Source organism: Scomber scombrus, chromosome 2 (assembly GCF_963691925.1).
Source record: "Scomber scombrus chromosome 2, fScoSco1.1, whole genome shotgun sequence".
NCBI classification, from domain to species: Eukaryota; Metazoa; Chordata; class Actinopteri; order Scombriformes; family Scombridae; genus Scomber; species Scomber scombrus.
Genome location: NC_084971.1, coordinates 27,631,108 through 27,643,456, shown reverse-complemented (window position 1 = coordinate 27,643,456; position 12,349 = coordinate 27,631,108). Strand labels below are relative to the sequence as shown.

Genomic DNA, 12,349 nt, shown 5'->3' with positions numbered 1-12,349 from the left:
TGAGGTTTATTGTGTGTGTAAAACATGTGGTATTAAGTTTGCTAAAAAAAAAAGGTTGAATATAGAATTGTCAAAAAGTCAAACCAGACCAGGACAGTTTTGATCTGGGAGGACAAAAGTTGCACAGTGGACAGCAAACAGGAGGGTTAAAATGAGTCCAGGTGATACATAAACAAGTTTTCATTTTCCAGAAAAACAAAACTATACATACACTAAAATTGGCTCATATTTGCATACATGTTTAAAATCCAGTGTGAAAGGAAAGGAAGGTGTTCCTCTGTCATATCTCAGCTGCAGTTTAGAAAATGCAGCGACTGTCAGCTGATGTTACTCTGCAGGTTGTTTATAAAGGCAAGTTGAACCAAATGTAATACTGTCTTCATTAATTTAACATTTCTGCCTCTATTCGTTTTTTAAAAGGATTATTTTTCTGCAAACTGAAGCCGATAGTTAAAGTGAAAGGACTCCACCAACCAGTCAAAGCACATGCCAACGTCACACACACACACACAGTCATGGATGGTAGAGGCGGCCATGCAAGGTGCCAACTTAATTAGAGATTAAAGGTTAAGCGCTTTTTATCCAAAATGCTTCACAAATGTTTCTAATGCTCACTCAACCCTTCACACATACTGATGGTGCAGCCTTCAGGAACAATTTGGGTTTCAGTATCGTTGCCCAAGGATACTTTGACTTGCAGACCCCAGGAGCCAAAGATCAAACCACAGACCCTCTGATGGGTGGATCAGAGGGTTTGACTGTTTGACAATCTGATAACTCATTAAATTCACACAGGCTTGGATATTTTATACTTATTTATGCTAAAATGTTTACTCCCATTCAGTAACACATTTTGACTTTGACTTAGTGAGGTTAAACTGAAAATCTATTTTAAAAACTGAAATAAATGTTTAGTTTTATTTTAGCAAATGGTGAACCTGTATGTTTTGTTGTTTTAATCACAGTTGTGAGTCTTAGTTGGACAATAAATTCATTTTATGGAACATTTGGTTTAGCTGCACTGAATGAAATAATTTGACTTTTTTCTTTTTTTTCTTTTTCTTGCTCTGAATTTGACAAGAAGTCTGATACAACTCATGTCTGTATACTAAAGATACACAAATGTTAATTTTCCTGAAATGTTGAATTGTTTCAAAGTTTTTGAACCCATTAAAAAAACAATTTCAAGGTGGTTAAATGTGGTTTAAACAGACAATATAACAAACTGTATATAACCCGGTTTGATTGTTGCTCAGGATCTTTGTTCCATGGTCTTGTTTCTGTCTCTCTGTATAGTCAGCGGCCAAAAAATATGCCAAATTAAGTGTTTTTTATGATATTTAGTTGGATGACAGAGCAACAGACCCAACAAAGATTAAAAAAAATAAAAGAACTAACACTCCAATTAGTTGTGGATTACTAAAATCCACAAAACCCACAACGCCACGCTGTCTAAACAGTAACTTTTAAAGTGTTCATAAGTGGCTCAAATAGCTTAAATTTACACAAAGTTCATGTGTTATTCAGTGATAAGCCTACATTTAAAAAAACAAAACAAAAAAAAACACTCCAATAAAAAGTCCAATACTTGAAGTATTGAACTTCAGTTTTATATTGCAGCTGTATCAGGCTGCCTGCGTGTGAAAGTCTTTGGTGCCTGTGAGGCACTAGTGCACGAATGTCCAGTAATCCAGCGATACACGACCCAGGAGGAGGAATCATGTATAAATACTCAAATTTAACACAGCAGATAAAAACATGATTTCTGTTTCAGTAGAATAAAGATCAGTGCTTTAGTAGGTTTTCAACCATCTCAATAATGGCTTCTTGTTTTTGTTCCTCCAGTGTCTTTTAACGAGCTCTTATGTTACAATTGTGTTTCTGTGGAGACTCATCGAGCTGTAATAGAATCTCAACACTGGTGGACCACGACCTGCGTGGCGCTGTTTGATGAGGTCAGACAGGAAACGCATCACTCTCAAATCGCTCTCACTGGTGCAGAATCCTCGCGTTAACAGGAAGTCGTCTCCTTGCTCGACGTTATTCCCGCCAGCGGCGTCAGGACGTTGGATGGATGGATTAAATGTGTACAGCAGAGCCTGATTGGCCAGTGCAGTCAGGCAGCTCTCCAGGTGCAGCAGGTAGGTGATGCCCCGACTGATGCCGGTGTGAGGATCAGCCAGTCTGCCGATGAGGGAGCCGGAGTATGGGGGACAGCGCAGCGTCTTCTGGTCCAGGTCCAGCAGGGCCAAATAACGGCTGTAGCGAGTCAGAGAGTGAAGCACGCTGGAGGAAGTACTGGAGGACGATCTGAGCAGAGAGAACGAGAGGAGAATGTCAGATAAAGACGAGTCATGAGAAAAACGAGGTGAAGTTTTAGGCAAGACGACAACTTTGTGCCTTACAGCATCTTGACCTCAGTGATGCCAAAAATAAAACAAACCAAAAAAATCACAATCACATTTAATAAACCCTCTTTGGAGCCAACACGTTTTTAAATGCATTGTTTATAGTTTTGTATTATTACAATGAAGAAATAATGTCTTTGGAAAAACATTCATTATTAAATATCATTATTAATTAAGGTTCCATTCAATGTAGGTTTTAGGGAGCCAGGTTCCTGCTATTGCCCAAGTGTAAGGGGAGGTCACACTAAATACTTGCTGCCTATACTGTAGAAGCTGTTTTCTTTTCTAATTTTACTGTGAAATACATACACATTTCCTGTATTTTCTGGTTGTATTCTAATAAAGAGACTGAGAAGTAATTATATATGGTCATTATAGCATTGCTACAACAACTAAGACTTTTGCACAGTACTGTATATATCGGTGCATATTGGACAACATATACACTGATACTGAAATATCTGTGATAGGCTAATATTGACCAATATATCGTTAAAAAAAATCTAATATCAATTTTCTTTTTTTGTTTTTGATTTTCTCTCAAAAGGATGACAAAGGACAAGTGATTTACAGAGCAGATTTAGCTATTTAGAGCAATTTAGGTTTGACTTTAATGATAAAATTGGAAAGATAAAGAATATGTTAAAATATTTGGACTTGCAGGTAATCATCGGTTGTGTTAATTACGGCGTACCTGTGTATGCCGATCAGTCTCCAGGTGAGCAGGTCGGTTAGTTGAAGGGGCGAGGTCAAACTTGGCATCACAGCACTCCCGTCAGCGAGAGGAGCAGGCAGGAAGAGACTCAGTGCGTCCACCTGCTTCCTCAGCAGACCCTCGTCTCCTCCGATGACCACCAGCGGCCGGCCGCTCAGCAGACAGAACACGGCATGCTGGGAGAACGAGTGGTGCTTCAGGAACCTGAGGGCTCTGAGTCCAGCCTTCCTTCTCCTCTTCCTCTCTGAGCGGGTGCTGCCGTGGATACTCTGGGTGGGAGAGAGGAGGTCCGAGGTGCCGCTGAAGCTGGTGCAGTCGGACACTTCGTCGACGCTCAGCAGCCGGAGGGGAGCGCGGGGCGGAGACCATCGTTCAACCTCAGTGAGGGGAGCTGGTGGGGAAAAGTCCACCTGGACGTCGGGCACCGTCAGATGAACCTCAATCGACTTCGCTGCTTCTACAACTAAAGATGAAGAGGAAATTAAACTTTATTACAGATTGAGTTGAAGTGTTGCAGCGTTGGCATCATTTCTATCAGCTGAAGGAGAGTTACAAGGCTATAAGGAATAAGCATCAATTAAAAAAGGTAACACCTGCATACTTACTGCAAGCCACAAAAGTTTAATCTAGATAAGGTTTTGATTGCAATCGGATCAGTGATTGTAAAAATGGAAAACAGATCCATATATATACAACCAACACACACAGGTGTGGTTTACCATTCAACCCGCCGAGGAGCTATCAAAGCTCTTTTAGGTTGTATGTTTCACTATAGGAGGGCCACCTGACAAGCCCTGATGGGTTTTATTGGCTCCTCCTGCACATTTCTTTTTTGTTAGTTATTGTTTTACTTTCCTAATCTCAACAAATCTGCATGTATTACTTTTTTGTATTATGTATTTTCTTTTCTTTTTTTATGTGCAAATAAACTAAACTAATTGATAATTCAGTAAATTGCGTCAAAAAGAGCAAAAATATCAAAATATACATATTATATATAAGCATTACATCAGAATCAATGTCACATATATTGTAGTAAGCTAAAAAAAAAAGAACCTTAAATTCTTGGGGAAATGGGGTCTTAACACCCTTCTATAAAATGTTATACAACTTTTTCACACAGTGTTTTCTAAATTAGTCAAATACGTGTTGATGAAATCTTAAATCCTGTTTAAATAACGCTTTTACAATCAATATTGATATAGATTTAATACCCTGCAGTGCCGTGGTTGTACTCTCTGGATTGTTATCTTCATTGACGTGATCCCTCTTCAAACACTCGGCGTCCGGCTCCTCTTTGGTCATGGCCTCCTTAGCGACAGTTATTTGCTTTACAGACTCTTCTCTGTCATCTCGAGCTTCATGGACCACCTGGACGGGCGGCTCACTTTCATTTTCTACAACAGCCACATTAAACAACTCCTCCTCTCGGACTGTCTCGTCCTCTCTGTGGACGTCATCATATTGACACTCTGACAGTATTATCTCCTCCTCCTCCTCACCCTGCAGGCCATTACTCAGAGGTTGGTGCTCTGCTTCCTCCTCTGTGATGGCTGTGAGGTCATCGGGAAAGATGGACTCTGTGGTACTCAGGACCTCGATGCTGTCCTCGCTGTTGGCCCGTCTTGCGTACGCTGGAACTCGCCTGACGCCTGCCTCCACCGCTGCTCGCCTGAGAGAGCTGTCCGCCATCCCGACGTGTGTTTCTATGGAAGTGAGAAAGCTGTCAGCTGGTTCAGATGTAAGAGAGGCATGTGTGAGGGCCTATATCTATTGCTTGTTTTTCCAATTAGCCAGTTTATTATTATGTCTAATCATTTTCTGACATTTTCTGGACCAAAAATGTATTGATTACTTGATAAATGAATTGACATAAATGAAAACAGAAAAAAGCAGCAAATATTCACATTTGAGAGGCTGAAACTTAAGACTTTTTGGCTTTTTTTTCTTTAAATGTCAAAAATTGCTGTTATTGAATCTTCTTTCAGTGCTACTGTCAGTGGGACGTACCTCTGCTATCAGACCCAGCGATGTCATGCTGCGTCCGATAAGACTTCTCTGTCCCCAGCACTTCAATGCTGTCGCTGCTGCTCACACTTCCTGTCATCTCCATGGCAACACTAGGATCAGGGCTCACCTTCAAAGCTTCTCCTGCCACCAGTTTGATGGGGATCTCCTCCACACAGGAGCAGAAGGACTCGAGGCTCATGGGTTCAGCACTTAAGAGCTCGCCACTGCTCTTACTCTCTGTTGTCCTCTGTGACTCCGCCTCAGCGCTCTCCCTCTCCTCCTCCTCTCCGTCCTCTGGAGTCCACAGCTCGAACAGGAAGTTGGTGAGTGTGAGCCTCCTGGACAGTGAGCGTGTGATACGAGTAGTGCGCAGTGCACTCTTGTCGCCACGCAGGCGGCGCTCTGTGTCAGCGAGCTGCTCCTTCATCAGGGACAGGAAGTATGCGTTGCAAAGCTCCTGCAGCGACTTCAGATGACGCTCGGACTTGCAGGAGGGGGAGCTGGAGAGGGAGGTGGGGGGCTCGAGAGGCAGTAATGGAAGTGGATCAGTGAGCGAGTCGGCTGGGTCGTAGGGCAGGAAGTCGGGCTGTTTGAGCTTCCTGTTTGGGTAGGAGGTGACCTGGCGGAGGAGGTCTCTGTGGTTTGAGATGGAACGCGTCACAGCTTCAAGCTCATCAGCTTTCTCTCCCATTTCCTCAAACCCATTCACTGTCTGAGGGTCCGTCTCCGGTTGCAGAGCCAGCCGCATGTACCTGAAACAGACAGAGAGTCAGATTTAGTCGTCAGACTTTTAACAACAGGCTAAAAAGCAGCCTTTCACTGCCCGCTACGGTTGAAAGTTTCAACTCTTCTGCACCTGTAACCACACCCAACAGTGATGTCATGGTGTCCAGGGGTACACCTGTACATCAGTGCAGCCATTCGAGGTCAGCAAAGACAAGTCAAGAGTTTCAGGGGTGTTAAGGTCAATTCATGCTTTCTACATCCATGGACAGCTGTGGTCTTGTGGACGTGCCAACACATCCGTTAATACATTTTTCTGAGGTCCATGGACACAGATGTGTTCCACATGTGTATTTATATCACTGCACACTTAAAATCTTAAAATGATTAGATTATTAATCATTATAATAATAAGCTTGATGGGTTTTAGACTGTTGTATGTAATAGTTAACTTTCTGTCAATCAACTTATTGATTAATTGAAAATTAAAAATATATTATGATACGATGGGACATATTATTGACCCCTTGAACATGTATATTATTAAGCCTTCAGAGTACATCTTGATCTTACTCGAGCTCTTGTAGTTTCCTCTGCAGCTCCATAGAAAACGCTTGTCTGTTTCCCGTCTTGAGGCTCTCGGACGCCTGAGAGAAGCACGTCGACAGTTCAGAGAAGTTCTCCATCAGCTTCGCCTGGTCCGAGCACACGTAGGCCATACAGAAAGGACGCACCATGCCCCGAGCTTCCAGGTCGTACAAGGTCATGTGGTGAACGTAAGCATACGCGTCCTCCGCTGAATCTCCCAGGATCACTTTGGAGTCCTCGCTGAAGTTGAGGCGGGGGCCGGGGGATGTAGGAGGGGCCTGGCCGGGGCCGGATGCCTGGTAGTCCACCGACATGATACGAACAGAGAAGTGGTTGAGATCAAACGATCCGATGACTCGTGGGTCATCTGGTATCGTCAGCACAGGCTTTGGTCCCACCTGGAAACACACAGGAGAGTTTTTTAGAGATTAAATACAATAAAAAGATTCCTCATTTGTTATTATAAATGGAACAATAGTAATTCTATTTTCTGATCTACCTCTTTGAGTGTCATTATGTTTTGTGATGCATGATTCGTGGGATTAATAAAGTTCTTTATCATTTATTATCATCACTGTAGTCCAAGTTGGATATTAACACTCATCAAGAATACATCAGCATCCTGTCAAACCTGTTTTCATTGTGTTTAAGTTGTTTAGATATTTAACATTTAACTTTTGTCAGATTTTAAGTGACCATAAGAGAGAGACATCAGTTTTAAAAGTTCCTCATACCAACTCAAAGACTCTAGCACTCTGCACCTTCCTCATTACTCCGATGACTTTGATATTTCACTTGCTGTATTTCTATGTATGTGTGATCTTATATATAACTGTTTGCAGATCTCTCTTGCACAAGAGATCTTAATCACTATGAGACTTCCTGAATAAATGAAGTGCAAACAACCATCAGTTGCAACAGTATGACCAATAAAAAAAAAAACTGATCTGCAACTTAAATGTTGTCAAGAAACTGCAGCAACAAAATTCTTTAAAAGTAGAGTAGGAGGCATTCAGAGTATTCAGCTATCAGGCTCCTCTACTGTGGAACCAACCTCAATTTTGGGTTGCAGATACTATCTCTACGTTTAAGAGTAGGTTTAAATTTTTCTTTTTTGATAAAGTTTAGAGGTAGGACTGTCCCAGGCTCACCTTGGACCAGCATATAGTTTTGCTACTTTAAGCCTGGACTGCTGGAGGACTCCCTATGATGCAGTGAGCTCCTCTATCTTTCTCCATCTTTATGCAATCTTGTACCATTAATGCATTTCACTAACATGCATCTTCCCCCGTAATGTTGTGCTCTCTCTCGTCTCCCAGGAGACCTTTGGCTGCAGACTGACTGCTGTCCAGCATGATGCATAATCACCACTGCTGTTATTATCAGTCATATTTCTATTATTATAATTGCAGTTATCATTATTAATGTTGTTGCTGTGGATCTCTGTGCATCTCTCTCTCCCCCTCCTTCTTTCTCTCAGCCTAACCAGACAAGGAGAGGCTGTGCACCTAGAGCCCAGTTGTGCTCGCTCATGGGGGAATGTTGGGTCTCTGTAAATTAAAGAGTACAGTATAGACCTACTCTGTGTTCGAAAAGTCCTGAGATAACCTCTGTGATTTAGTGCTATACAAATAAAACTGACATGGCATTCCTTAATTTATGACACATTTGAATCACTGAACTTCGACTGGACTTCACAGCAAGTATTTCCTGTTGGATGACTGCCCTGCTCCAATCTAGGGCACCACATGTGTGGAGTCATGTGATTTCTACTACATGTCACTCCAACTTTAATTTGACGGAAGTCCTAATCATTAGCATTTAGTAGACATAGAGATAGATAAGTAGACAATAGATAGATGCATTTGAGCTTAGCTGTCCCACACATGGCAGAGTCCCATATTACACCAATTCACCCTGTGGCTTTGTTCTATTTTTCTTATTTCAATTTCTTTGTAATTTTAGTATCTCCATTTGGTCTGTTTCTTGTAATGTTTTAACACCTAATTGGGTGATATGGACAAGATCAAACATCACAATATTGTTGATCAAATACCTTGATATTGCCACAATATTGTAGGGATCACCATTGATTTCAGAAAATCAATAATGTGGATAAAGGCGAACTATAAAATGGTCTCTTAAGACCAAAAAATTACACTTAGGGTGGATTACGGTAATGTGGAACACTTCCCCCAATTTTCAGATATTGTACTCAAAGGAAAAATGACACCTATATAAGTGTTCCTTGTTTTAATCATGACAGATTTATAACCTTAACATTGATTTCATGTAAGACCTATGTTACTGACATTTGACTATTTTGCTTACCTCTTTTTATGACATGACCCCCACAAAGTTATATGATTTCTATTATATGACACCCCTGCTTGGATTCAACACCAATCATGTTCACTTTAATGTTGTGGAAAAGGAGATAAATGCATTGGAGCTTAGGTATCTCACAGTAGTCAATGTCCCACATTACCTGCACCTAACTATAATGCAGCCTTTAAAATCAGGAAAAGACAACTAAGATATCTAGTCTCATATCACGATATTGATACAATATTAGGCTAATATATTACCCACACCACCCTGGGGGTCAGTGTTATCTTGTCACCTTTTTTCCTTCTTAATAACACCTGCCTTTACATTATAATACTCTAAACACATATGAAATGACTCCCAGAAGAAAGTGGACATTAAACACAGACGCACCTGCTCTGAAAATTCAGCCACCAGTATGAAGTCTGTGTGAAACTGTGCAGCAGAGGTCCAGGGGTTGGATGAAGGTAAGAGAGGCACGGAGAGCTCCTCAGGTAGACCATGCACCTCCTGACCCTCCTCCTGTCCAAACCCCTCCGTCCCGGTGAAGGCCAGCAGGTCCGGTGACCCGATCATCTTCAGACCGTGAGGGATCAACCCATGGAGCAGCTCAGCTCGGCCTGCAGTCAGCTGTTCAGGCGCAACAACAACAGCAGCAGCAGCCGGAGAGTTATTAAAAAACTTATTGCGCAGTTGGCTACAGTCATGCAACGACGGACACTGAAGTTCCACGAAAACAAAAACTGAAAGGAGGACCCTGCCCGTCTCGCTTCAACAACCTGAGTCAAGTAAACATGCGGCGTTTTTCAGGAACAAGAAAACTTAACGGAGAACCGAAAGTTTCCTGCGGGCACGTCGTTAGTCACACGGTGCAGCAAGCTTAGTCCCGGGGATTTGAGTTCCTCTTTAAGCAAACTTTCTCTCGGTTTAAAAACTTCGTCCCTCTCTGTTAGGTTTCGGGCCGGCAGACTGAACCCTGTGCACCCATATTTAGCCATGTGACAGTAAGACACCGGGTCGGAGACGCTTCATGGAAAAGCAGCTCTGGAGGTCCCGAGTCAAGTTAGACACAATCACAAAGACTTCCGGTCACAATACACCACAGTTAGACTATATTAAGTATTCACAGACTACTCATAAACATATTCACCCCTTTTTTGGATGTTTTCATGTTATTTTTAACTACAAATATTTGAGTTAAAAACATCACATTAAAACACACTAAAACATTTAATTCATTAATACACCTACTGTATGTGTGTAAGGTAACTTCACTTTTTCACCATTCTATATTCATTTCTTTGCACTATTTGTATCCTGTTTACAGTTCACAGAAACTGTTTCACTTTTATATAAATATTTGTGGATCTTTTTGAAGATTGTGTGTTGTTATTCTGTGTAAACAAGGGAGAGCAGGGATTGGTAGTCACACCTTTTTACTTTCACTTAAATCATCAAAAACCTCTGACTGTCCTTAAAGTTGCAGTACACGACATTCAGCCACTAGATGTCGCACTAGAGCACCGCAGCATCTCAGACCAAAACATGCCTGTCCAGTGTTGAGGACTAACTTCATGTATGGCGTTACTTGAATTCATTACAAAATAAATGTATCTGTAATCCGTCACAGTTAAATTACAGTTACTTATGAAATGTTGATTATTACAAAGGGAGTTACATCTGAAGTCAGACCTTTAAGATGTATATTGCTGTTTTTAATTATTTGAAATCAATATTTTATAAGTAAATCATGAGGTGGACCTTATTTGGAGCACACATGGGCTTAAATGGTGTCACAGTGCAAATTAAGCCCATGCTAGACTTTTTACTTTTTTCATCAAATATCTTTATTTTATATTCCAAAATCTACATGAACTAATGAAAACATTTTCAAATAAGAGATACATCTTGCTTTATAATAGATGATTTCCCTTATAAATCATGTCAGTATCCATGAAAAACACCTGAACTTAGATTTTGGTGCTTAACGGGCAAACTTACCCTAACAGCTGAATACATTCATTAGAAAATTAGAAAAGTTATCTAAAAGTAATCAAATGTAATAAGTTACATTACTTTGATTAAGTAATTGAAATAGTTACATTACTTATGACATTTTAAATAGGATAACTAGTCATCTGTAATCTATTACATTTCCAAAGTAACCTTCCCGACCCTGCATGCATCTTTTACTTAATAAAGTTAGACAAAAAAAAGCTCTAAACGTTTTGGTTGTAGAAACTGAGGACAGTCTCCCAGGTTTTGTTGTTAAAACTGGTGGAAACAATTAGAGAGTAAAAAAAAAACCCAAATACCTGCATTTCGGAAACACAGCAACGTCTTTCGGGAGGCCTTTTATATTGGGGCTGCTGTTCACTACAGAGAAGAATGGGGGAATGACTGCAGTAATGCATGTCATGACAAAATGAAAGGGAAATAGGTTTAGCAGTCATTCTTACCACCATTCAAGCAACTACCACATCTAGATATACCCAGACTTTGAGACTTTGGTGGGTGGAGATTGTCTGGTATCATGAGACTAGGACTGACTTTACTCTCCTTTAGTTTATTCTATTCAAAAAAGATGTGGATGGTCAAATACATCTTGTACACTTGTGACAACTATTCTCATTGAGGGGTTGGTTGTCCCTATGTGATTTTAATGGTGAAAAATTTAAAAAAGTAATTTATAAAGTTTAATTTCATGTTGAATATTTATGAATATGACAACCAACCTCGAAAAGAACGTGACAAGCATCGCCAACTGGGAATTTTTGCTGTAGGCAAAGCTCACAAACCATGTTGTGTAGCAGAGGTTTTCAGAGTGGGAGATGGGCCTCATCAGGGGGGCTCCAAACGGTTTCAGGCAAGGCTCAGTGAATGGAAGTGAAAAAATATGAGTTATTACACTAGCCTATGTGTGTGATTTTCCCACTTTGCCAGAGTTAGGAACAAATAAATGCCTTCAGAAAGACCTGTTTTATGTATTTGGTTCAGTCTAAAGTATATCAAACAGCAATATGAGGCTATCTTGGCCTAATTATTGAGTGTCTACAGGTGCAAAGGCACAAGCCATTATAAACAACCCCAAACACCCTCTGTACAACATCTGTGGGACGCTCATCGCCCTGCGCTGAAAGACAGAGCGGTTCAGGAGTTCCTTTGTGCCTGCAGCCATTAAACCTTACAATGATAACATCACAAGATAGTGGACGAGGCACTTCAATAAGATGACCTATTTTTCCTCCTCTTAACATAATTTTCTTACATATTTTACTTTGGTTTCTTTGGAATATATTATTTATATATATGTGTTTATTTGTTTTTGTATGAGCTATTGGATACATGAATTTCCCCAATGGTGATTAATAAAGTATATCTATCTATCCATCAATCTATCTATACTACAGTGACCAGTAACTGTTTAAATGTAATGAGTGTGGGAGTGTTGCTCTAAAACAGGTGTAAACTAAAAAAATTCATACAGAAAAGTTATTTAAGTCACCCAGTTTATAGTAACACCCATGTATCTATAAAGTTAATTAACGAGATTTGAATAGTATAAAACAAATAGCAT

The 12,349-nt window shown here is 40.6% G+C and overlaps 1 protein-coding gene across 1 annotated transcript; it reads right to left on the bottom strand.

Annotated features, from left to right (window-relative positions):
* Positions 1–1,085: 1,085 nt before the first annotated feature.
* Positions 1,086–9,771, bottom strand: smcr8b (Smith-Magenis syndrome chromosome region, candidate 8b). The gene is made up of 6 exons (XM_062440266.1): positions 9,166–9,771; positions 6,430–6,842; positions 5,134–5,885; positions 4,338–4,829; positions 3,103–3,586; positions 1,086–2,310 (listed from the first exon to the last, which is right to left on the bottom strand). The coding sequence occupies exons 1-6, from the start codon at positions 9,346–9,348 to the stop codon at positions 1,863–1,865; spliced, it is 2,772 nt and encodes a 923-aa protein (XP_062296250.1). The 5' UTR covers positions 9,349–9,771; the 3' UTR covers positions 1,086–1,862.
* Positions 9,772–12,349: the final 2,578 nt, after the last annotated feature.